Below are 25,414 nucleotides of genomic sequence, written 5' to 3'. Positions count from 1 at the left end.
CACTTGAAAAGGCCAGTAAATATGTTTGTCAGCTGAAGTTTATAGATACACTTAAAAGCAGACCAAGCAAGATTTTTCAATTTTTCTAGTTATAGCATATAAGCTTCTTGAAGTTAGATGGTGTTTTTCAGCAGCGTGAGTGTTTCAGTGTGTTTCCCCCATAGGAATCTTCATTTACTGAGATAATTTTAGGAATTGGACATTAATTTCTGCCATTTTTTGGGTAAAGTATCCTGAGAGGCAGCAAACGGGTTTTTCTTTAGAAAGTCTGTGTGTGTGGTGAATCGGTGGCAGCAGAGAAGTATGCGCTGGGATGAGTCCCTGAACTACCCTAACACCTCGCTCAGCTTAAGCTCTAAAGTAGCTTGCTCTTAGCCTGAAAGGTTTAAATCAAATATTTAATAGCAAGAAAGTGGCAAATAAGCTCAGAGAGCAGGGAACCTCTTATGTAACAGAAGCCTTGCGATTGATTACATGCTATAAGCGTGTAGGCAGAGCAATTCTTGCTATTTTACTTCAATCCTTATTTTGTTTCCCCTCTACCCCCCAAAACCAGAACAGAATTTGACTGGTTAATCTCGAGCACACGGTAAACTTGGTATGTTCTGCTGAGTATGAACAGCCAGCGTTTCACTTGAGCCTGACCTGAAAGAGAACAAAATGGGTTAGGCTGCCTGTCTATAGCTGTGGCGTAAGGAATCTGGATAACGTGTCCGATGTTCTCAGCCTGTGGTTGTACAAGTTGGTCTCAGCAGCATGGTGGCTACGGATGCTGCTAACTTGATTTAGATATTTCAATCTGAGAAGGTTGAATCATTGAGCTATTGTTAAGACAAGATCTAATCTGGTGCCGTACCTCCTGTACCAAAAAAACATTGCCCAGAGTTTTACATCATATGTTATATCTGTGTCACTTATCACTTATTTCCTTTGGGTTTCTAATTGATGTGCAAACTTCTGTGGTGTAAGTAATGGTAGCAGGGAAGACATGCAAAATAAAAGCACTGTGAGGGTACATCCAGCAGCTGTTTCATGGAACAAAGTATCTTGTTGGCTTTTTTAATTATTCCAGTCTTTGCACCCTTTTTTTGCTGCAGAAATGACACTGAAGTATCCTGCACCATTTTTTTTTTTTCTCCTCACTGGGCTCTTTAAATGGAGCTGAATTCCCTGAAAATTGAGAAGAAGGAATTTTAAAATTATCTAATCTAGTGCTCCCCGGCCCCTAACTTGGCCATGTATTGCAGGGACATCATATGCAAGTTTCAGTCTAGAGCTGCTTCTTACAGCTGATGTAGAGCTTTACAGTTAGTTAGCTCATGATGGTAATATTGACTGTTTCAACTGGCAGCCCCTGTGGGCGCTGGGAAAACATGTGAAGGGAGAGAAGAAGCCTTTAGCTATTTTGGTGGTTGAAGGAGAGGAGGGGTGGAGAGGAAAAAGATAAAAGATGGGCATTGTGTCCCATCATTAGGGGATTAATAGTTCATACTGGTTAGGGTCTGGAGTAGACAAGTCTTTTGCATGTTTAGAAGAACTTCTGCATTGAAAGATGTTATTTTCAGTCTTTCATATACCTCTGGAGTGTTTTCACTGTTATCTGCATCCCAGTTAAGTACAGTTTAGTGGTCGGGTGTGAGAATAAATGGCAGGTGACCAGAGCTCTAAAATGTTTGGTCAACAAAATCGTCTCAGTAGTGTAATTGTTTGAGGAATACAGACCCCTGCTCTGAGGAGGAGAGAAGGAGAAACTGTGGCATTATAAACACGTCTCCCCCTCTAAAATGTACCCTTCCCCCAAAAAACAAGAGAAAACCCCAAACCACCAAACCCCAAAACCCCAAAATCAACCCAAACAAAAAAAAAAAGAGAAAATCTATTTCAGTTTCTCGAAAGTTTCGGTATGAGGGAAGAGGTAAGGCCTGAAATGGTAGAAGCCACAAAGGTAGATGAAAGCCCATTTTCCTAAAGGATACTGGAACTTCCCATTAAATTTAAAGCAATGTTTAATTCTTTAATTAAAAGAAAACCAGCCTTCTCTCATTAGCAGCACCTGGAAAATGAAAGTTTTTTTTTAAAGGAGAAGTTCAACATTAATATGGTAATGGCAGAATCTTTAGAATTTTCTTTTTAAAATGTCTTTATGGACCACTCAGGGGAATTTACAAATAATGAATATAAGCTTTTAGTCTAATTAGTGATGTGAAGAATTGTTGAACTGAAATCCTGAAGTGAATGGTAATGAGCGAAAGCCTTCTCTCTGGCTGATCGACATAAACATAAGAACTACAGTCAGCCTTACGTTGGTTGATTTACCTATTTTGTATGATGTAACTCAGATGTGCCAGTATAAATCTTCTGGTTGTGCTTCCTGAGCTATCCTATCCTGCCCACAAATATCCAGTCTCTTCCAGAGTGCTGGAGTTTATTCTGCACGGAGAGTGCAGCCCTGTGCCCCGTCGTTTGGCTGGTGGCTTTGGGCAGAGGAGTTACGTGGTGTCCTGTCCCCATGGCCAGCTTTCCGATTGTTTGTCCCAGTGGAAAGTAGTTAGCAAATCTGATGTTTTGCAGGCAGTGGTAGGAAATTTGATCATCAGCACAGAGGGATCTGGGAGGTAATTAACAGCCAGATTTTCATCCTGAATGCTGGGATGATACACCTCTCCAAAGCAGCTACTTTGGTGGGCTGTATGTACCAAGATGAAAGGGGAAAAGTGTAGTTAGGAGCCAACCGTTATGTCTTGCATGAGCCTTGAGAAAAAAATCGTGTCTAAATTTCATGAAAAATCCTTATTCTGAGTGGTAGTATAGAGTGCTTTTAAATCCAGGTCTGGGATTAAATAATAAGGCAACCCAAAGAGAATACTGCTGCAGTTTGCCTGTGGCTTAGTCAAGCTTTCTCTGCTTGAACTGCTGATTTAGGTCTGAAATTGGCGCAGTAACATTTCCTCTTCAAGTATTCTGCTGTCCAGATGAGTGTTTAAAAAAAATAACCAACCAAAAAACCAACAAAAAAACCCCCCTGGTGGTGTTTGTTAACAAGTCAGTATTTGAAACCATTTTTCTTTTTCTTCTATAGGTAAGGCATTGAGATAACGTTCTGGTTCACAAGCTAATGGCTTGATTTGATCAAATACAGTAACTGTGTCATCAGTGTGCCTTGTAACATACACTATAAATTAATTCCCTTTTAACAGAAATGATAGGCAAACCTCTGTCGCTTTATTGAATCTGAGTGGGTTTTTAAGAGAAATTCAGTATACCTTCTTTTTAGGTAAGGAGTCTGACCCTTTGCTTTTGTATTTATCAGAATTACGTGTTAGGAATAAGCAAATTAAGATGTATAATTGTGTGTGTACACATACAAAATTTCATATGTATATAAAAATGGGTTAGAATGCACATTCAGTAAGCTTTTATTTCAGTGGACTTACTATTGTTTGTAAGGTGCTTCCAGGAATCAAATGTGAGCAACTTAAAGAGACCAAAAAGACTGTTTAAACCCATGAGGTTTATGAAGCACCGCTTACAGGACAAGCTACTGCAGTGGCTTAACCTGTACTATTACCTACATTTACTACGAAGAAAAGGAGAACCCCCCTCCCTCACCTTGTAACCAAACCCCCTGCTTCTGCTTTTTTTTTCCCCAACCACACTAACATGAATTGAGAGTTAAGGTTTTTTTTATTTCATCCTCTAAACCTGTGCCTGCCCCTCCCCCCCTTTTTTCTTTCCCACTAGAAGAGCATTAAAAACACTGATTCACTCCGTGATCAAGCATCAGCTACTTGGAGCAACCTGAGTGGGAGAAACTAATAAACTCTGTGTGTGGGGGTAGCTTTCAGGGCTGGGTTTTTCTTGCCTGTTTTTGTTTTGCTCGTTGCAGAGTAAACAGTAAGACACCTCTTCCCTTTCTCCCCTATAAATTCAGCAGATCACCAGCAGTTTTCCATTTGGCTGTAGGAGTTGCTAACTTTGTTTCTATGGCTGTTCGTGTCAGGATGACTTTTGTGGAAGTTGTTTCTTACCATATGGCATTAGCCACAGCCCTTAGCAGGTTTTTTCTTGTGTGGTGTGGGTTTTTTCTTTAATATTTCATCTCCAGCTGTCTATTAAGTTTGTGTTGTCAGTGAAGTAAGCTTGAGAAGTGACTTTTTTTTAATTTCTGTCTTCATGCAGGTCTTTGGAGCTCAGGGAGAGAAAGCATTGTTTCAGTGAGTGGGTTTGCAGGGGCATCACGCATAGCTGTCAGAGCTGGGGGACCGTGAACTCGGAGACAGCACTAGGGAGTAACAGCACTTGGTGCTGGTGGGTATTGGCATACCCTTCACCTGTGCTGTAGGTGTGAGGTGCCGAGACTTTTTCCAGGTAACCTGTTTGGTGGTACCTACCTAGAGCGGATGGAATGAGTAAGCGCTTGCTCTTTCCATGTTCCTAAGAGTGGAAAAGGTAGACCATTTACTTTCCATCCCATAGGTATTGAGTTGAAACAATTGAACCGACTAACATTGTCGATGTTCACTTGATCTCCTTTCAAATGTGATTAACTCCCCGCCCCCCCATGCTTGTTTAAAAGGAGTAGGTTTGTGCTGTGCAGGTTTAAGGCATTAATGTTGTGTGTAGTTCGTATGGCAGCTGAAATAAGAGACTATTACGTGGCGTTATTGTTGGAAATGGGAATTAAAGAGCAGGAGGCAGCAGGTCTCTGGGGGGTGGGAGGATGGTGAGAGGGGTTTGGTAAGAGTATGGGTGCAACAACAGTGTGGAAGTGCGGTTGCTTTGATACTTGTGTATGTGCTTCCCTTTAAATGGTAAAATTTTGGCACGCCTATGGGATATAAAAATAGGGACTGTGAGCAAAAGCATGATACTTCATAGTTCTATGCTTTATAATTTTCTGTCGTCTCTCTTTTAACATTATTGTCCCTTAAGGGGAGGTATGGATCTTACATGATTTGCCTTTGCTAAATATCACAAAGCATACAGTGAGGTTGTATTAGTGAGTGAAGGCATATAGTGAGATTTTATTTAATGTAGGGATGCAAAAATGGACAATTTTTGAGACCTTTCTTACCCAAGAGGGTTTTGATAGGTTGAAGGGAAAAGTGAAGTATACAGGGAGGGCAGAGAGAGAAGGAAAGAGTATGTACAAAAGAAAGAATGCAGAAACTGTGGGTTTTCTTCTTCCCTCCTCCCACCACGTTTTCTCTAAGACATGTTTAGTATTGTTGCATATGTATGGAGGGTTCCTGTGGGTTGAGAGCACTGGGTGTCCCTGTGCCATGTGCTCTCTGTATTTGCGTATGAGAGATGACCCCTTCAGAGATCACTTAAGATGGCTTTTAGTAAATTATCCATCTTTATGGTACTTCCCTCTTGCTGTGTATGCGCACGCATGTAGCACAAATGTGCTGCTTTCCTTGTGAAAGGGACACAATGATGTCTTTTTGTTTTACCTGCTTTCAGTGTTGCAGAGATTAATGTCCCCCAAACACAAGACTCCATGTCTCAACACCCCAAGAATGAATATGTTGACGTAGGCGCGTGGTCGTCAGCGGTGGCGTGAGGTAACTGAATCTAGTTATCTGCGTATCACCTGGAAATACAAATTGAAATGCGTGCAATTCCTCTTAAGAAAAGTAAATTATTGCAGAGTAATTGCTAATGGACTAACCTTACACAGAAATCAGAGAAGTCTGTTTTGTTCTTGGCCAATAAGAGGTGTTAGGTGTCTTTGAAAAAGAGAAACAAGGGGGAATACCTGTTCACATGCTGTGAACTATAGGTAGCTTTCAAAAACCTTTGATACAGAGCACAAACATAATTTTCCCAGACTTTTTTTTTTAGTTGACATGTGCTTGCAGTGCCTATTTAGAATGGAAGAAATGAATTCAGAAATCTGCTTAAACTGGAAAAAGTGTATATACAAGGCTTACATGAGTCACATTGACGAGAGATGATGGCAGTGTTTTACTAAGGATTTATTAAGACTAGGTAAGCTATATGGTAAATGAAACTATTGTAATAAAATGCCTTCATGGAATTTCAAAAGACTATTTTTTTGTCTTACACACCCAGTGTAACCGCAAGTAGTTGTAAAGTAACAAACCAAGATTATTTCAACATAAAACTATACCCTCTGTAGGTTTATGTTACCTGGGATGTGATAGCTGTAGGAGCTTTGCAAATACCATGCTTTGCTGAGGAGAAGAGTGTTATGAGGAAGATGGAAAGCACCCCGAAAGACCTGACGTCTGAGATACGGGAGAGTATTTCCAAGAAGGTGCTCCCGTGTTTTTCTCTTTCCTCACCCGTGGAGTTATGTCTCTGTGCATAAGCATGCTTTCTGAAGTCAGAACCCATCCTCACAGAAGCTGTTGCTACTCCAGTAAATTCAGTCAAACCCAGCTTTGTTCCTTACTCTTTGCTATACGTTTGCATTTGGTTTGGGAATTTTCTTGAGGAAGCTGAGAGCTGATTCTCCGTGGGTTCACGTGCACGCAGCAGAGGTGGCTGCACATCGCTGATGCCACCCTGCAGCAAAGAGCTGTACGGGGCTGCCGGCATGCGGGGAAGGGCAGGAGGAGTGAGATCTTTCTGAGTAGGAGCTGCGCAGGTTATTGCAGCGCGTGGGGGATTCTCTGTCTGCTCACAGCTAGCTCAGTGCTTGTGCTGGTCCTGGGAACACAAATATTTCGCTTATCATTTCTGTCTATTCTTTCTGTGTGGGGAGAAGGGCAGAGGGGGAAAGGGGTGACAAGCTTTGTGTATTTTTAGGCAATGTTAAGAAATTTAGCTGGTTTTTTTTAATAGGAGCTGTTAGTAACTGAAATGGAGAAGTCTCAAAGGTGCTTGTGATCTTTTATATCACACTGATTCTGTGTGATTCCTCTCTAGGCTGCACAAAGCTTTATGAAATTGTTTTTCCTGTTGCTAATTGATATAACAATGTAAAAAATTTAAATTTTCACATGCATCAATAAACACCAGTTTTCAAACTTGTGCAATGGGTGACAAGTTAAAATTACTTGCAATGTAGTCAAGCAACTGATGAAGGTGTAAATAGTTTCAAATTAAATGGTTCATATAGCTATTTTTGTATTTTTGAAGTGACCTTTCAGTTTTGTACAATAGGTGTCTCACTATTGCCATAAACGGAGGTGCACAGCGGGACTGTACCCATTTTGTACTTGGCTTGCCATTTCCTTTGGCTCTTTATGAATGTGGTAGAGGAACTGGTAATTTTAAGGTGGCACTTCTTCCTTGCTTCTCTCCCTTCCTCCTCCTCCCTTTCAGGATGTTCAAGTTATTTCTGTGCTACTGTCCTGATATGACACATTACCCAGCAACAACTAAAAACATCAGTGTCCTATCAATATTTTTCTCACATCAGAGCCAAAACACAACACTGTACTAAGAAGGAAATTAACTCTATCGCAGCTGAAACCAGGACAGCTACAAATGTTGGCTGGCAGAAGTTTTACGTGGCATCAAACTTCTCAGTTCCTCAAGTTGTGGGAAGAAAAAACCCCTCCAAACCTTGTGTTATGTCCTTTACTGAGTAAACATAGAGATCACTTTTTTGTCTCTCTCTCAGGTGTTGGGCATTAAAGGGAGAGGATACGTAGGCTTTCCTTCTGAAATTAAAAAATGTGAGGTGGCAGTTGTGGAGTCAGTTGTATATGGGCTTCTGGAAAGGACTTTTCCCCCTCTGCTTCTCACCGTGGACGTCCACAGCTCGGCGTGAGCATTTGTTGCCCAGCTTGGTGTGGAGCTGGGGGGAGACCTGCTGGTGTGCTGGCTGGGCTGTTGTGTGCTTGGATCCTTCTGCAAGTGGCACTCCTTGCTACGTGAATTTTAATTTGAATCTACAAGTGTGAGAGACTAATGGCACAGCACAGTTTGAAGCACACTGCTTAGCGTATTGGCTGCCAATTTTGTGGCTTGGGATTTTTAATACTGAATGAACATCCCCCTTTTATGTTCTACTTTAGGTCCCAACTTTCAAGTTTCAGGTTGCTGTCTGAGATTATTTTGGTATTTTGGAGCAGTGTATCACTACTTCAGGGGGATGTTTCATAGCAGTGTCGCTACCTGAGATACAATTTGAGGAAATCTGCAGACTTCAAGGAAACTCCCCCCTCCCAATTCCAGTGAAGCAGCTCCTGACTCTCTCTTTGCTTATTGGAAATGAAAGTTTAAATAGGGTTGTGTGCGGTTTCAGTTTTTGTTCTCCCTTCCTTGCCTATTTACGTGAGCGAATGCTGAAATCTGCTCTTACTTGTTTGAGAGGGAGTGAAAACAGCTGAGAAATGCTGCATAACAGAGCCCCGTTCGGCTTTTCTGGAGGGGGGGAGCTTGTCCCTTGATCTCATGGTCGCCATAGAGTTGGGTGTGACAGACATCTCCATGTGAGGAGAAGTTTGGGAAAGGTGGCTTTGTGCTGTGAGCTCCAGCTGTGCCCTGGACAAAGCCTGTGGAGAGAAGAGCATTTCCAGGGATGTAAAACACTCACTGCAGACCTGTGTGGATGGGGGGTTGGGGGTATTAGGGAGAGGAGCGTATTTTAAAAGTATCTGAGGGGGGAAATTAAAGCTTTTGATTTTATTGCTAGACGGGAACATCTCTAAAACTTGTTTTGTTGCAAGATTTTTGTTGGTCTCTATAATTTTAACAAACTTTTGTTAAGAAGTTCTTAAAAGGTGAAGCGTTTTTCTGAGAGGTCAGTATCGAGCAATTAAAACACTACACAAAACCGGAGTGTTTGAACACAAGACACTTAGTCTAGCTGCAGTGGTGAACCAAAATGTAGTTGAGACCTTTTAGGCTGGACCGCTCTGCGTGCTGTCCCCTCTCCCTTCCCCAGATCTTCTCAGGCTAGCCAGGCTGACCCAGCCAGCACACCCTACCTGAGCCCAGCTGAAACTGTGTTAATCTACACATTCTTGTAAATCCCAAGGGTTTTGTGGCATCTCTGGCATTTATTTGTTCTCTCACTTTGGGGGAAGGGAGGAGACAAAGGACTTGGCTGTGAAGGCAGCCAGCACACTAACAGGCTTTGCAGTAGCACTTCAAAGTGAACATTTTGTTTACTAGATAAGTGAAAACCGATGTAAATTTGGGGTGAAAATGCAATGAATTTACTCATTCTTACCCCCTCCTCCGGATCAGGGATGGAGAACATCAGCCCAGTCTGTTATTAGGCTAATGAAAAGCTTAGTATCAAAGCAAATGTATTAATTCAAATTTAGATTTTTTTTTTTCCTCCAGGGGATGTAGAATCCTGAAGTATCATCTTGGTGAATTAAAAAAAAAAAAAATAAATTAAATTGTGTGGAGGGGAACCCAGTACAAATATACGGGATTATCACACCCATTTATAGTGGAGAGAATTAGATACTGAAGGCCTTAAAGCTGAAATAGAAATAGTCTTCAAGAAAAGTGGAGACTTCATGAAATGTAACAGCTGTCAAATGTGTAACAAGTATTTCTGTAACAGCTCTTTGGACTTGAAATGGTTTTGACCTGACATTCCCCCCCAGCGATCTGTTGGGATTTTTTTGAATTATGTATTTGGTTTTGCCCCTCTTAGTACGACAGATGCTTAAATGTATGACGCTGCTATGTATGGTCTATCTTGCAATAATGTTTTCTTTCTGTTTTTTTTTTTAACTATTTTCTTTATCTGCAGGAGTCGGAAGCTTCAGATCAGAAATATCCCGCCTCACTTGCAGTGGGAGGTAGGAAGTTACTTTAAAAATTGGTATCTGTGCTTAAAACTGTATTTCTGTTTCTCTCTTTATCCACAAGACTCTTTTCCCCTTCCCCCACCTTTCACTTGCTTTGCGCAGACACCACCCATTCTGTTCTGGGGAAAAATCCTTTGGAAGAGGGAACAATAGAGCCTTCTAAGCAATTCAGATAACTGCCTTCATTTCTGCTCTCAGAGTTAACCATAAAAAATGTTGAAATGGATTCCTTGGTGAATGCTGACTTCCTGATGCAGTCACTCTCTTCGACTGAAAGCGTGTCCATTTTGGACCTTGCTGGTGTCTGGTGTATGAGTTTGGTAAACTTAATACAAGTTTGTATTTAAATGCTTGGCCAAGACCTTCACAAAAGCAGAAATTTAATGCTGATCCTCCTTCTTTGATATTGTCTTAGTTGTTTGTTTTTCCTTGCTCCTCTGTAGTGGTGGCATTATGGCAAATTGCTCATGCTATTACAATTATTGGCTCTCACTTTTATATTGTATACTTGCTGTTTACACTCCACAAATAGTGTTTTAATTTTTGCAGTAGATGGGCTACTGTGAGAATGGATCTGTTTTCTGTATTGTTTTTCTACTTTGTATGTGTTTAAAATGTTGTCTTTGCATTTTACTAGTAGTAATTCATCCTATTGCCTGGGGGAGATTAAAGGGTAGAGGGTTTGAGAGGATAAAGCTCAGGTTTGGGTAGCGTTGTTCTCTGAGCAGGTTTGGTCTGCTGCCTTCATCTGACTTTCCATCTGCAGCAGCTACTTTGTTTGCACGGCCCGATTGCTTCCTAGCTTTGGAGAAGAGCGGAGGCATTGCTCTGTCCAACCTCGGCTGTCAACCGCAGGGCTTCTGTAAGACATCAGCACACACCACCCCTCATGGCTTCGGTCTGTCCTTGTGTCTCTGCACTCCGTATAAGCATTTTCTCCGCACTTCCCAAACCTTGTGCTCCCCTCAGTTGAACTGTATCCATCTGATACCCTTTATTTCAAATTCGGAACTGCTTTTTTGTCAAGCTTTTGGGAAGAGTAGTAGTAGAAATGGTTGAGGGTGGGTGACCGATTTGAGGATTAACTTATTTTTTGGTACAAAATGCCTCTGAGGATTTTGTGTAGGAATAGTGAATATCAGATCAGAGGCACATGATTCGGTAAGATGTAAATAAACATGGGTGTGAGCACTGTTGAGCGGAGTACACCAAAATTTTTACCTGCTCATCCCTCCTTACCTGTAACATACAAGCATTAATAGCTACATACATGTATCTGCATCTGCTTCCTGATTTTTTGTTGCTGCAGTTTGTGGTGACATCTGGTCTCAGACAGATGTTCCCTCTGGCCCACGTTTTTAAAACACTGGTGTCTTAATGTTGCCAAGGAAGAGTTAAAATTGTCCCTGTTAACATAATCTCAGCCTTGCCTAGATGTCCTGAAGCTGCTTGTACAGACCTGAACCTTTGGTCACAGAATTTGGAGGCCCCAAAATAACTTCTGCAATACTTTTGTATTCTCTTGTGATATCAGGGCTGCTTGCAGAGTATGGTTTGTCCACAAACTTCCTAAAGTTTTTCTTTGTAAGTGCGGGTGGTCTGTCACTTCTGCACTGCGCAGGTAAGTTTTGTATGCTCTCAAAAGAGTGCTAATGACAAAAACCAGCAACTGATGATTAAATTAATGGGGGAATTGTCTTTTGTCAGGCTTACCTTGGGATCTGGTATCTTTTGTTGTTGTTGTTGACGCTAAAAGACCTTGCAGAAGCTTCCTTTGAGCTATTAAGAAAGTTTTGGATGATTCTTCTTTAAAACATGTCTTTCTTGCAACCAGTTGCTCGGTAGGGAGAGTTAAGGTTTGCGCATACAGGGAAGGATTTATATTGAAGCAGTGTTCTTGCATAATGTTTTCTGAGGGGGTGGTGTGTGTGTATGGCAGCTGGAGCATTTTTACTTAAATTGTTTCTTATAGTCCCTCTGTGCCAATCTGTGTGCCTCATCACTACTTTGTTAATTGCTTGAATCAAGACTGACTACTTCTAATGGGTGTGAAATCCTTAAAACCAAACCAAAAACTACTGGTAAAAGCGGTCTGTAGGTTAGTTCAGTGTATCAGCCCTTGTGTATATTTGATACTGAAATACAAAACACACTTAGTACTCTATGACACCTTTTTTTACAGTGACATGAGGATACGTGAAAAGAACAGAAGATTAGTGTTCTTCTGAAATTTCCCCCCCCCCAGTATAAGCATTATTAGGAAAGTTACCTTGTCATTCTTTGCAAAAGTGTTTTCTTAAGCTCTGTTGAAATAATTGTTGTGTTTTAATTTTGTTCTTTATAGAAAACAAGAATTTTATACAGCCTACAGGCATGCCCATGACAGTTTGTGTGTGTGCCTCTAGTTCAGTGCTTTGAAGCTGTTCTTGTTGCTGGTGTCACGCAGTGGTACCTGTAATCTTGGGCCATGTGGGACTGGGACTTAGCAAGTGTCTCTGTGAACATCCATACCCAACAGAGATGGTCTCTGGCTTATAACAAATTGCCCACGAAACCCCTTTATTATAAGGAAGGCATCCATAATATTCTCTAATGCAGCTCGTAGGGTTTGGGGAAAGCAGGTCTGGAAAGAGCGGTAGGGATGCTGATCCCACAGTAATGTAGCTGAAGTGTTTGTGTGTGAAGCGTAACAGAGTTTGGTAGTAGCTCCTACTCTGGAGCACCCCAGAGTATAGTATTACCTCCTGGTTTTCAAAACCAGAAAAACATTCGGGGAATAAATTGAAGTTTAATCTGAATTGAGAACGTTTTGCAATACGTCAGCTGAGGAAGGTGCACCACTGGTGATACATGTGCTTTGCTCTCCATGCAGATGGGAGCTGGCTCTTAAGATTCATGAAATGCCGGAGTAAATGAGTTTCCTGTGAAAACCTTGAAACTGTTTCATTGGTGTACCCTCTTATCTTTCTAAGTGGCATATCTGCCTGTTTGGTAAAGTCCTAGTGCCTTTAGTAACATGGAAAAGAGAATACATTGAACTTCAGTGTTAAGGAAACCCTTGGAAGATGCATGTGAGGTAGGACACTTGACCCATAGTTATTCCATCTAGATTGGGAATTAAACAGTGGGTGTAAATGGGCACAGCGTAACAAGCATTTATTAATAAGACTTTGTGTAAACCAAGTACACAAACTCAGGTTTACTATTTCCTTTTCTGTCTGCCTTTTTGGAGAAAAATGTTCCAATTAGATTTCTCCTTCACATAGGTTGAAGCTACTGAACCAAAATACTGACTTTTACAACCTGCCATAGCAATTGGACTTGTAATTGCGTCCTTTGGGTAATCTTAGAGTTCTCTGTGTACTTATCAGATCATAATGGTATAAGTAAAAAAGGGAAGATAACCCTTTTAGACCACATTCAGGGCTAAGCGGTAGCAAAGAGGCAGATAATGACCTGCTATAATCTGCTGAGTTATTGAAACAAATATTGAAACAAAACCACAAGGTTGCTATCCTGAAGAGCTGACTCTTAAAAGTGCAGCTGTAAAAGATAAAATTCAAAATTCTAATGTATTCCAAGGCATTCAAGGTTAAGTTTGTACAAAACTTGCTTGCTAATTAATTTTAACTTCACAAGAACGTTTTTGGCAAGGTTCTGCAGGTTTCTGTACCTGTGGGTTGGGTACTCTTAGACTTCTTGCCCAATTAGGAGGAACTGGAGGTGGAGGGAAGGCAGCATCTGAACTAAGAAAATTTACGACTTGCCTCAGACTGAAACTGGAGTCTGGACCAGTAGGGGTTTATCCAGGATAATGTTCTCTAACTCATCCACGAGGTAATTTGGATTTTCTCCCTTCCCTCACTGGACTGTCTGGGTTTGAGGACTCTGGATGAGTGCCCAAGTTCCATAAAAGCATCATCACTTCTGGAATGCATCTTCAGTTTATTCTGCTCGCACATAAATTGCATATAGATGTTATTATATCAATTCAGTAATATGAAGGACATGTGCATGATCAGATTTTATTTTAGAGTTCTTCTGAGAAGGAGCTGTTATGTGAAATGTCACCCTTTTTTTTCTTTCTTTTTTTTTTTAAACATTTGAAAACTAAAAACATTTTAAAACTAGCTTCCTCAGTGTAGAAGATGCTTCAAGATACTTTCTTTCCAAACATTTTTTCCATGTTTAGTGAATAAAGCACTAGAGAACAGACTTTCAGGACACAGATGGTGCCAGAAACAGCACTTGCTGGCTCAGCAGAAAGGTAGCTGTTGAAGAGTTCCTACTTATCTTCTGTGGGCTTATTTCCTTATCGGTTTGTATGGAGCAGATAAACAGATAGAGTGTTGATGAACTTTGTAACAGAAAAGGTAGACTAAAAGCCTAGCCTGTGGAGTGTGAACCTGTTGAGTGAGCAGAGAAGCAAGAAAAACGTTGTGAATGTGTGTGACTTGGAAGCTGCTTTTGAGGACAGAAATGCGTGGGAAGGGAGGTCTGATTTAGCTCTTCCAAAGGCAAAAGGATGTTACTAAACTAGGGTTGCTTTTCCTTGCCTTTTCATGGAAATGAAAACCAAAGTCTCATAGTTACGCTGAGACCTCAGATGTTTTAGGTTCTCGAAGCACAAGTAGTAATGGAAAAGGATTTCTGGATCGGTTGCAATGTGAGTGCAGGTTCTGCACTGAAACTTCTGTCAATGCAAGAAAGGTTTGAACCATCTCTACCCATCTGCATATTTTGTAAAACAACTTTCAGTCTCTTTAAAAGAATTGAGACTGATTCTCATTGTGGGTAAATATTAGTAAATCTTACTGTGCACATAACTGTTTTGAGGATCTGTAGTAGCTTGTGTTGTGTCTTTGATTAAAACGGGCAGGTTGCCTGGGGTGGTTTTTTGTTTATTTGTTGTGTGTGTTTTTCCGAACTAGAGGTGCAGTGTAAAAGCCAGTCATGCTGAGTGGTACCTGTTTATGATGCAGCTTATTCTAGAATACCAAGGATATGAAGAGGACAGGTGGGGAGCTTGTGCGTTTTAAGAAAGGAGAAGAAAAACATGACACAATTGCAATTAGGAATAAATTAGGATTATACTAAGCAGATACTTCTTAGAAAGCAAGATGTAAAAGGGAGATCCAGGACTGAGCTGAGCTACAGTGAAAAGGATTCTAGGAGAAAGATGAATCAACGGTAAAGAGGTTTAAAATGTATTGAAATATGATCTTTCACCTCAAGCCTCCTCCAAGAATCCTAGCTTACTGTAATGCCATAAAAATAACGTATAGCTGTAAAAATGCTAGCAGAATGCTAAGCATGCACAAATTATCTGCTGCCTGCTAGGTGTTGGAATATCTGGTAGGGATCTTTGTTTTCTGTTGCCTTCTCAATGTGCCACATCAAGCCCTAAGCTGTACTTTTCACTAATTATTACTAGTCCTACTTGGCAGGAGAATGGAGAACATGTTAGTCTGTTCTCTGTAGCAGTCTTTTATGTATTTGAAGACCCATGACCTTTAGGGAGGGTTAAGGAGAGAGTTTTAAGTTCCTCTCAAGACTCTTATTTCTAGGAAATTAGTTGTTCTTAAGTCTCACCTGGGAATGTCCCATGAGGCTTCTCCAGACTAGTTTCTGTAGCTTAAGGTCCCTTTGAGCTCTTGTTACGTTCTCTGATATGTTTGCCCTCCATTTCAGCCTTGTGTTGTCTTCAAATTTAATAAACACAAAGGTGATGGAATGCTAGATGTGGTGGTCCCTGCAAACCCTATGAAATAAAGCTCTTTAGTTTGACAGTAGGTTGGTAATTACTGTTACCTGGCAGAGATAGCAAGGTCAACTTCTCACTTGCTGTTGTAGTATTGGTTGTAGTTACCTTATGAATCAGTTGTAGGGATGTTGTTGTTTAACCCCAGCCAGCAACTAAGTACCACACAGCTGCTCACTTGCTCCTCTCGCTGGTGGGATGGGGAGGAGAACTGGAAAAAGGTGAAACCAGTGAGTTGAGGTAAGAACAGTTTAATAATTGAAATAAAGTAAAACATAATAGTAGTAATGAAAAGGAAGATAAAAAGAGAGGACTAAAACCCAAGATAAACAAGTGATGCACAATACAGCTCTCACCACCTGCTGACCAGTGCCCAGCCAGTCCCTGATCAGCAATTGGCACCTCCTGGCCAGCTCCCCCCTGTTTATATACTGACCGTAACGTTCTATGGTATGGAATATCCCTTTGGCTAGTTCGGATCAGCTGTCCTGGCTGTGCTCCCCCCCAGCTGCTTGTGCACCTGCTCACTGGCAGAGCATGGGAAACTGAAAAGTCCTTGACTTGTTGCTAAGTAATGCTTACATCAGTGTGTTATCAATATTATTCTCATACTAAATCCAAAACACAGCACTGTACCAGCTCCGAAGAAGAAAATTAACTTTCTCACAGCTTAAACCAGGAGGACAGTGTCAGAAGCCTTCTGAAGAGATTCCCACACATGCATAGACTGTTAATTCTGTTGCAATGAGAAATGGAGAGATTTATCAAGAATTATGCACAGCAAACAAAGGTTGAATGTTGATTACCTGCTACTTTTGATTTCTAACTATGGGATAGAGGGTAGAGCAGCTGCCGGGGCAATGCAGATGCATCCACTTAAGATGACCTACTGGCTTATGTTGTGATTTATAGGGGGTGATATTTACAGGTATATATGTGGTAATAAACACCTTTTGCAGGTGTTTAAAATACAGGGTGTGGGAGTAAAGGTCCTTGGATAAACATGCAATAAGCATATTTCTCACTTGGAATGATTTACTCATATGAGTGTTAGCTACAGCAGTGCTGATAAGCATCTTCAGGTTGTTATAAACAAGGGGGAAAATCTAACGGGGTAAGTAATTTTATTTGAGAGTTATACTACAGCATTTTTTTTACTTTAAATTGGGATCTTGTTAAAAGTAGTTGATAGTGATGCTTTTATCAATTTTTTGATTAATGATTATTTTTTAAAAATATCAAAAAATAAAAAATGTTGATAAAAATGTAAGAGTTAATATCCAGATGTCCCTGCTGAAGATACTGTGCTTTTATTATAGTTGTAGGCTTAGAAAAGTAACATTGCGTTAGTGAACACAGCTTTTTTTCTTTAGGAAGCTTGTATTGCAGTAGGTTGAGTAGGGAATAGAGATGTTGGCGGTGAGGTCAGAGCTCTGTTGTGGTAAGCACATAAAGGGTATGGAAGGTGGTCTTCCAACCATGAGAACTAGACATAATGTCAGTACTCTCGTTTCAGAGAAATCGGAAGACTTACCAGGTCAGAGCTGGCTTGACTGACGCAGTTCAGGGGTGTGAAAGTTGCTGCTCCTCTTGTTCTTTCAACTTACCACCTTGGCCACCTGGAGGAAGTGGAAGATTTTGGGCTTGTGCTGCAGGGAAGGTGTTGCTCAGGAAAGGTGGTGTTGGGTGGTGGTTCTTTGGCTCGTATGGCAGAGGCAGGAAGGTTGGCTGAGCAATGTTTGAAAAAGGTGCTAAAGTGCCACAGCTTTTTGTCTGGAATACGAAGCAAGCTGGAATAACTGCTGGCTTTTCTGAACGTGCTGAGTAGTAGGTTGCAGTGACTTCAGGGCACGGTTTGCGAGCTGTTGGCTAATCCTCCTGTGGAGGGGGCAGGATGAGGAGTGGAGGGAAGCATCCACTCGGACCCGAGACTTTTAATATGTTGTCTCATCTGAGGCACACAGCTTTGATTCAGTGAGTTGTCTAGATCTCTGTGTTGGAGTATGGACTGCTTTTGGCTGTGATGGGCTCTAATGCCGACGTATAGAAACCCAGTGAGTTTTAAGTGTTAAACGTGGCCATTCCAACTAAGACATACAGAACCTTTATGTCTTTATGGGCCTATATCTTATTTTCCTTCAATATTCAGTGGGAGAAATAACTAAGTGAAGGGTTAAAAAAAATGAAAAGATTCGGTGCAACTATCTGATCAGTACAAATGTTTGCTCCAAACTTTTGCCCTCATCCAAATTTGTTCCGTTGTCCTGTGACTGAGATTAGAAAAAAATCTGGGTTTATATCTAGGTTTTGATCTTGTAGGATAGAGGAAGGCACAATCTGTGATCCCTTAACATTTTCAGAAATGTTCTAATACTTAAACCAGCTGTTAGTGTGCAAGAAATTTGGTATTGTCACCATGAGGTTGTATGGCACTGTTAGAACATGTTGCTCACCAGCCTAGAATAGTATGGGTTGTTGACCCTGTCGCTAACAATGACACCAAAACTTGTGAAATCTTACAAGACACACAAAGCTTGCTTGGTTCAAAACACTTTTTTGGGAACCAGCCACCAAATCTCTTTATTTGCAGTTCTAGAAAGGTGTCTGAAGACCTTTTTCCAAGCACTCAGTTGCCAAAGTCTGGCACCCCTCAGCTATAATTTTTACTTAAGGAGTCATTTTAATCATGGTGCAACCTCTTTATCCAGTGTTGTGATGTGCCCTTTCACAGAATTACAAAACCATTCAGGTTGGAAGGGGTCTCAAGAGGTCTATAGTCTAGCTTTCTGCTCAAAGCAAGGTCTCTTGAATTCAAACCACATTGTTTAGGGTTTTGTCTAGTCTTGGAAACCTCTAGGAATGTGGTTTGTGCAGCCTCTCCAGGTGACTGGTTCTAAGGATTAATTATTCTGTTAGTGAGAATTGTTTTGCTTACACCTGGTGAGGACATCTGTTGTATCAATTTAAGCTGCTTGTCTCCTGTTTTCCCACCCTGCACCTCAGGGAAGAGCCTGGCTCTGTCTTCTCAATGACCTCTGGGACAGGCTGCTGCTATGTCTCCCTCAAAGCTGTCTGTTCTTGGGCTCAACATGGCCAGTTCCCTCAGCCCCTTCTCACTGGAGAGGTACTTCAGCCCTCAGCCATCTTGGTGGCCCTTCACTGAACTCATTCCAGGTTCTCGATGTCTGTCTTGTACTGGAGCTCCCAGAACTGGATGCAGTATCTCCATGTGATTGTTTATCCTCTTCTACTCAGCACTCATTAACTTTCCTCCATCCACTGCTTGTGCTCCTGTTAATGCAGCTCAGGTTGCTGTTGACCTTTGCTGGGTCATGTTCATGTTCAACTTGCTGTCCATGCATGTTTTTTTTCAGCAGAGCCGCTCTCCAACCAGGCAGTCCTTAGGCTGTACCGGTGTGCAGGGAATTATTCCTTCCCTGGTACAGGACTATTTGTGCTTGTTAAAATTCCTCAGGTTGCTGTCGGCCAGTTCCTCTACCCTGCCTAGGTCTCTGTGGGTGGCAGCCCTGCTCTCTGGCATGTTGGCGGTTGCCCTCAGGTGGGTCTCATCCCCAGACTGGAGGAGGGTGTGCTGCAACACCTCCTCCAGGTCACTGACAACGCAGTCAAGCAGGACAGGCCCTAGGACAAAGCACTTGTCACTGGCCTCCAGGTGTAAAGTGTGGCCAGGTAGAGTACTGTCCTCTGAGCCCAGCTGTTATTCATTACAGCATTATTACTGGAAAGTAAACTGGATGTGGAATCTTTGGAAGTCTGTTGCCTGCACGTGTGGGAGGGGAGGCACGTCTGGGAATGGTATTGTATCTCTGCAGGTAGAACTTAGGCCGCATGCCAGTGTGGCTGAACTTACTCAAAGCACAATGATAGATTAACCCATTGTTCAAACCACCACCCCTGAAGTGAAATACGGAGCACCAACACGCTGCTGCTTTCTTCGTTTCACATGTAATTGCACGATCTTGTTCCTCACTGATAGTCTAAATAAAAACCCCACTGCCAAGGGACTGCTTGGTGAAAACTGCGGCTTCTGAAAACTTTTCATTTTGAATGTAACCTCAGTTTAGGAAGTAATAGAAATCGCAAAGTATGTTTTTGACCTATGAAAGATTTTTTTTTTCATTAAAAAAAGGTACTCTTATCCCTGCCAAAGCTATTGGTGTAGCTTTTGAGTGTCTTTTGCATGTAAATTTAGTCTCGCCTCATTAATTATTCATGCTGCCTGATATCTTAAATCTTTCTCGCTTTAGTTTTTCTTTATGAAATGAGTAGTTCTTACTGGTGTTGGGCCTTCTGTGGAAGTGCCAGCTTTAGATGCTGGGAGTGCAGCCCAAAATTCCTGCTGAAATTAGATGTCAGTACCTTTTTTGTTGTCACGTATGAAGTTGTAAAGCTCCAGGCTTTTATAAACAGCCCTTCACATGTTATAAAAGTAATGTGAATAAGAAACTAGTTACTTTAGTCCTGTTCTTGGAGAAGTTCTGAACTAATTTCAGTCACCAGCCTTGAAAGGTGTCACTAGCAGAGATTTGCCTCTTCAGATTTACCAGTTGTATTGGAGAAGAATTGAAGGAAAAGCATAAATGAGTTGTTCCTCAGGCAATAATAGGAGAGATGTTATGAGCTTTTGTTCATGGTAGGCAAAGGAATAGAAAAATGTTAACTTGAAGTGGTCTTAATGATTCTTTTCTCAATCCGCTTAGTTTATGCATAAAGAACATAAAACCAGCAGCACTGGGTTGGGAGAAAGGTGTATGTGTGGTCCAGTGCCTTGGGAGGAGTACAGGAATGAGGGCAAGGATGTAGTGACAGTGCACCAGAACAGTCTCCCGGCTTGCAGCATTTCGCAGCCCTGTAACCTACTGACACAGAAATGGTGCTTTTGTACTTGAGAAATTAATCCAGAGTTTCTGTGAACATGCTGAACAAACCAGTGTAAAACTCCTAGCATCCACAATACACTGCTGTGAAGAGGTGTGCTATTTTAGGGCATGTTGCGTGAAGAACCATCTCATCTCACATGCTTTCAACCTCTGCCTGCCTCCCAGCTCCAGTATTGGAGGGAATGGTGAATCATAGTAGCTCCATGACCTTTTTCACCCTCTGTTTTCCTTATTATTTTAAGGACCTTTATTTCTTAGCCACTTTTTTTCCAGACTGAAGAGCGTAGCCTGCTTAGTTGTTTTTGTGTGGAAGCTGTTCACCATCCTTTGATTGTCTTTGTCTGATTCTTGGAAATTCTACTAAGTGATTTGGAGATGAAGGACTGAATCTGCACACAGTTATGTCATTCATTTTAGGTTATTTCATGAGGATAGTTGCTGTCAGAGACCTTTGTGTATGTCTTGGGTTTTACTTTTTTTTTTTTAGTGGGAAAAAAACCCCAAACCACCTGCTTCGGTGAAACTTGTGGAAAGCTAATCAGTAGAATGAGGTTTGCTCTTTATGTCTCACGAGATCAGCAGACTTTCTGGGTTTTTTTATGACAGCCATGGGGAAAAAATTGACATTATCAGCAGTGCAGATCATCCTCTGGGCTTGCTGCTGGTTTCAAGGAAATGTTACATTTGAATCATATGCGTACCACATGTTGACCCAACTTTATGCAACTGGCTCTTGTGTGGAGGGAGGGAAACAAAATGTGCTTATTTCCAAGGGGCTGGCTAGTTCCAGCCCAGCTGATTTTTATAAAGCAATGGTACTCAACACATCTCTCCTCGAACTCGCTTAGGTGTGTGGGATTTTTTTGTCTTGTTCACTAGACAAGTAGAAAGTGGCTCTTAGGCTATTGCTCTGATGAGCAAGCCTGAGAATGTTGCAAAGGCTGTGATGCTGCTTACTGCCACAAACCTCTACTGCAAGCGTGCTGCTTCACGGCCTCTGTGTTCCCCTCCCACAGCGACTGTTTTTGGTTGCAGCCTTGAACCCGGCCATGCAAGACTGAGGCCCCATCAGTGTCTCTTCTTGCAGCTTCTACTTGTGCTCATCTAGTGCTACAGAAAAGTTTTGAGTTATTGGGTGCCTGGGGAAAAGGAGCAACATGAGCTCAGCTGTAGAATCCCTTGCAGGGAGGAGACAGATGACAGAGGCAAGCAGTGAAGCTGTTGTACCAAGCAAGGGGAAACGAGACAGCCTTATGGGAAGGCAAAAGATGCCAACACAATCTGCACCTGCGTGCTGCCATTTCATCCAGCGGCTAGCGCTCGCTCCAAGAGTCTGGATGCAGTGGTGGGTCAGGTACTGACTGCTGGGTTGAGGCCTTGGAAAGTGGCAATGAGGACATGAAAAATAGGTAGGAGACCTTTTAAGACGTAGGTGAACACCAACAGATAAAATTTGCTAAGCAAGGGGAAGGAAGATGAAGTTGTGTTAATGTGTTTTCTTTTTTAAGTGTTTTGTAGTATTCTGAAGCCTGAAGCTCCCTCTGATCTTGTGTCCCAAACTGGTAGCCAAGTACATGTGGGCAGGGAAGGAAGGGAATGTAACTTGAAATAGCTCACTTATTTTCAGATGCTTTGGGTGTTGTGGCAATCAAAAGGGGGATGTGACTAAAAGCCATCAAAACCACTTCCAAGCACATGCCTCTTAGTGGAGCAAATGAGCAGGGTTTTTAGAATATAATGCAAACAGGAAATCACTCTGAAAACTGTAGCCCACCATTAACTTGGGGGGGGAGGAGGAAAGATATATTAAAACTATCCTTGCAAGCAGTTGCCTTGTTATAAAGCCTAATAGGGGATTGAATGCATGTGTAAGAAACGAATCCAAATCAACATTTCTTGGGACACCTTTTATTAGGTGTTGGGTGGGGTTTTTTTCTTCTTAGTAATAGAGTCAGGCTGGTTTTATGTGAGGAGTAGATAGCTATTCATGCAACACTTTCACTTATTTGCTCACATAGTTCTCTTACTGAACTCATAGTTGCCCAGTGTGAGCAGCAACCAGGAGGCCAACCTCAACTATGTAGTCTGGAGTGTGTAGGGTTATAATAATGTGCCAGTGGCTTCTAGGTAGGTGTTCTTCAGTCCTTTGTTGCATTGGATGTATAATTAAATCTGTAGCCTTCATTTGACTGCATATAGCAGCTGCTGCCCTTTTGGATGTGATCTAAGTTATGAAGCTACTGTCCATGTTAGTGTGTGCTGGTGTCCTGTAGATTCAGCAGGCTTTTGGTCTAGAAAACTCACATGCTACCTTCTCAGCATACCTTTCCTCTTTCTTGACACATTGTTTTCTGTTAATTGTTTCTCTGTCCAAATACATAGAAATCTATAGGAGCCATTAATGCGAGCTTACATTGAAGTGATGCTTATCTTAACTACAGGACTTCTGTTTTTCCTTTTCATTTTTAAGTATGGGGCTTCTGTGGACCTGTAGACTGGACCATGCAGACTTCTGTGGATCCCTGACTTTGATTTGTAGGTATTGGTTGTTGCACCCCAAATGGTTGCTGGTTTAGGCTACTATTGCAAGCTGGGATGACTTGTTAGGTACTTGAGTGACTGCATATTTATAGGAAACTTCTGTATTGCCCCTTCATATTGGCCTCTTGCTAATATTCAGTAATTGTGTTGTCATCCATCAGAAAGTTTGGTTTTCATACTCAGGAGGCATTTGTTCCTGGTGATAACCTGTTTTTAAAGCATGTAGTAGAAGAAATAGTGCGGTGGGGGGGGGGCGGATACTGAAGACTTGCAGCAGCCTCGTGTCTGGGGCTGTAGTTGCAGTGTGCAGAGGGGACTGCGATAGATTAAGTTACTGGGATTCTTCCAACTGTGTCATCTCCAGTGAGCTGTGATGGCCTACAACCACCTTTTAGAAACTTTTTTTATCCCAAGCATAAATACAGGCTGGGTGGAGAATGGATTGAAAACAGCCCTGAGGAGAAAGACTGGGGTGTTGGTGGATGAGAAACTCTATGTGATCCAGAAATATGTGCCTGCAGCCCACCAACTGTATCCTGCGCTGCATCAAAAGCAGTGTAACCAGCAGGCTGCTGAGGGAGATGATTCTCCCCCTCTACTCCACTTCTGTGAGACCCCACCTGGAGTCTCTAAGGACCCCAACATAACAAGGACGTGGACCTGTTGGAATGAGTCCAGAGAAGGGCCACGAAGATAGGAGAGGTACTCCAGCCTCTGATCATGAAGACAGGCTGGGAGAGTTGGGGTTGTTCAGCCTGGAGCAGAGGAGGCTTCAGGGAGACCTTACAGAAGCTTTCCAGGACCTAAAGGGGGCCTACAAGGGAGCCAGAGAGGGACTTCTTACAAGGCCATGTGCTGATAGGACGAGGGGCAACGGCTTTAAACTGAAAGAGGGTAGATTTAGATCAGGTATTGGGAAGAAATTCTTTACTGTGAGGGTGGTGAGGCACGGGGACAGGTTGCCCAGAGAAGTTGTGGACGCCCCATCCCTGGAAGTGTTCAAGGGCATGTTGGATGGGGCTTTGAGCAACCTGGTCTAGTGGAAGGTGTCCCTGTCCCATGGCAGGGAGTTGGAACTAGATGATCTTTAAGGTCCCTTTCAACCCAAACCATTCTATGATTCTATGCAGATGGTCATATAGCAGGCAGGAGCTTCTCTTAGCTATGCTGCGTATACCCACTACAGCCAGCCCTCGGACCTCTGAGATCCACAGCTTGCTGGCTATGAAATTGATCACGGAATCTAGGAGGAGGCTGGAGGAACTACAAAATATGTCAGAAGAACATGAACTTTTGCTAGCTCAGGAGTTGAGAGAAGGACACCACCCCCCACCCCCAATCTGGTGTCATTGCTAAGTGTTAGAGACAAGTGCCCATGACTTCCACCACTTTGCTACATGGCTTAACTTCTGGTCTAAGCCAATGTCCAGTGATGCTTTTGGGCTCTGTAGAAATGCGTGTTAGTGATTGTTTTGTGTGGCCGTATGTTATGAAAGTAACTTCTGTCTTTGTGAAACAGGTAGAAGAGCTCTCAAAGTAACATCCTTACCTGATTAATGAAATACGTTGACCTGCTTTAACATGGAAGTGTGGTTGTATTTACAAAATAGCTATAAGCCACACGATGCTCGGTTTCAGCTTGTCAGACTATGCTAGAGAGCCTCCTGGGATTTGTAGGGCATGCAGCTTTCCTGGGGCTCTTGCTTCCATCAAAGACTACAGCAGGGGTGGGGGCAGAGGACACCTCTTACCCTTGCCCTCTTTGCCAGGGATCAGTGTCTGGTCACATTGGTATGGAGAAAACGCTTGATCTAAAGAACTTTGGATCTGTGTGTGTATATTTCAGTTTTTGTGATAACCTTATTCCAAAGGTATAGTGTTTTCCAAATCATCTGATAGCAGAAAGCAATGAGGATGCATAGACAGTTACCGTACCAGCAGTGCCTGAAGGTAGCAATGGGGTGGGAAGTCTTAAACCTATTCCTTTTTGGAAGTATGAGGGATTAGTAGCCAGAACCACATAATTGTGAGGATTTATTCCATAAAAATAGGTAGTTTTTTCAGATCCCTTTGGTCTCTTGGTCTGTTAAGAATATGACTTAGTTATAGAAACATGGTAGTTGTTTGCAGGCATAAGAAATAATTATGGGCAATGTTGCAAATATTACTTTAGACTTAATAGACTACTGCTTCGCTAGCAACTTTGTGGATGTGTTTTGTGAGTTGAGTCTAAAATTCCTGCTTCTGTTTCTTTTTTAAGGAAAACTGGAATTAAGTTTCTGAATGCAACAAAATATTTTCTGTATAACCACAAGTGCATGGAAGTTTTATATTGTGCTGGTCAAAGGAGGTGTTCTTAATACAAAGCCTTTATATTCTGTGCTAACCCACAACAGGAATCTTTGCGTTTCTGATAAATGTCAGCATGTTTATCAGAAGCACACAAGTTCCTAAATTATTAA

At 42.0% G+C, this 25,414-nt stretch overlaps 1 protein-coding gene across 2 annotated transcripts in view; it reads left to right on the top strand.

Annotated features, from left to right (window-relative positions):
- The window catches only part of IGF2BP3 (insulin like growth factor 2 mRNA binding protein 3), a 114,137-nt gene that overhangs the window by 16,010 nt on the left and 72,713 nt on the right, over window positions 1-25,414 (top strand). For both annotated transcript variants that reach the window (XM_005237198.4, XM_005237197.4), the window contains one exon: window positions 9,692-9,740. In XM_005237198.4, the coding sequence (XP_005237255.1) occupies window positions 9,692-9,740 (49 nt within the window). The remainder of the gene's footprint in view (window positions 1-9,691; window positions 9,741-25,414) is intronic.

The sequence above is a fragment of the Falco peregrinus genome, chromosome 5 (genome assembly GCF_023634155.1).
Source record: "Falco peregrinus isolate bFalPer1 chromosome 5, bFalPer1.pri, whole genome shotgun sequence".
Taxonomy (NCBI): domain Eukaryota; kingdom Metazoa; phylum Chordata; class Aves; order Falconiformes; family Falconidae; genus Falco; species Falco peregrinus.
This window is presented reverse-complemented; position numbering and strand designations above follow the sequence as displayed.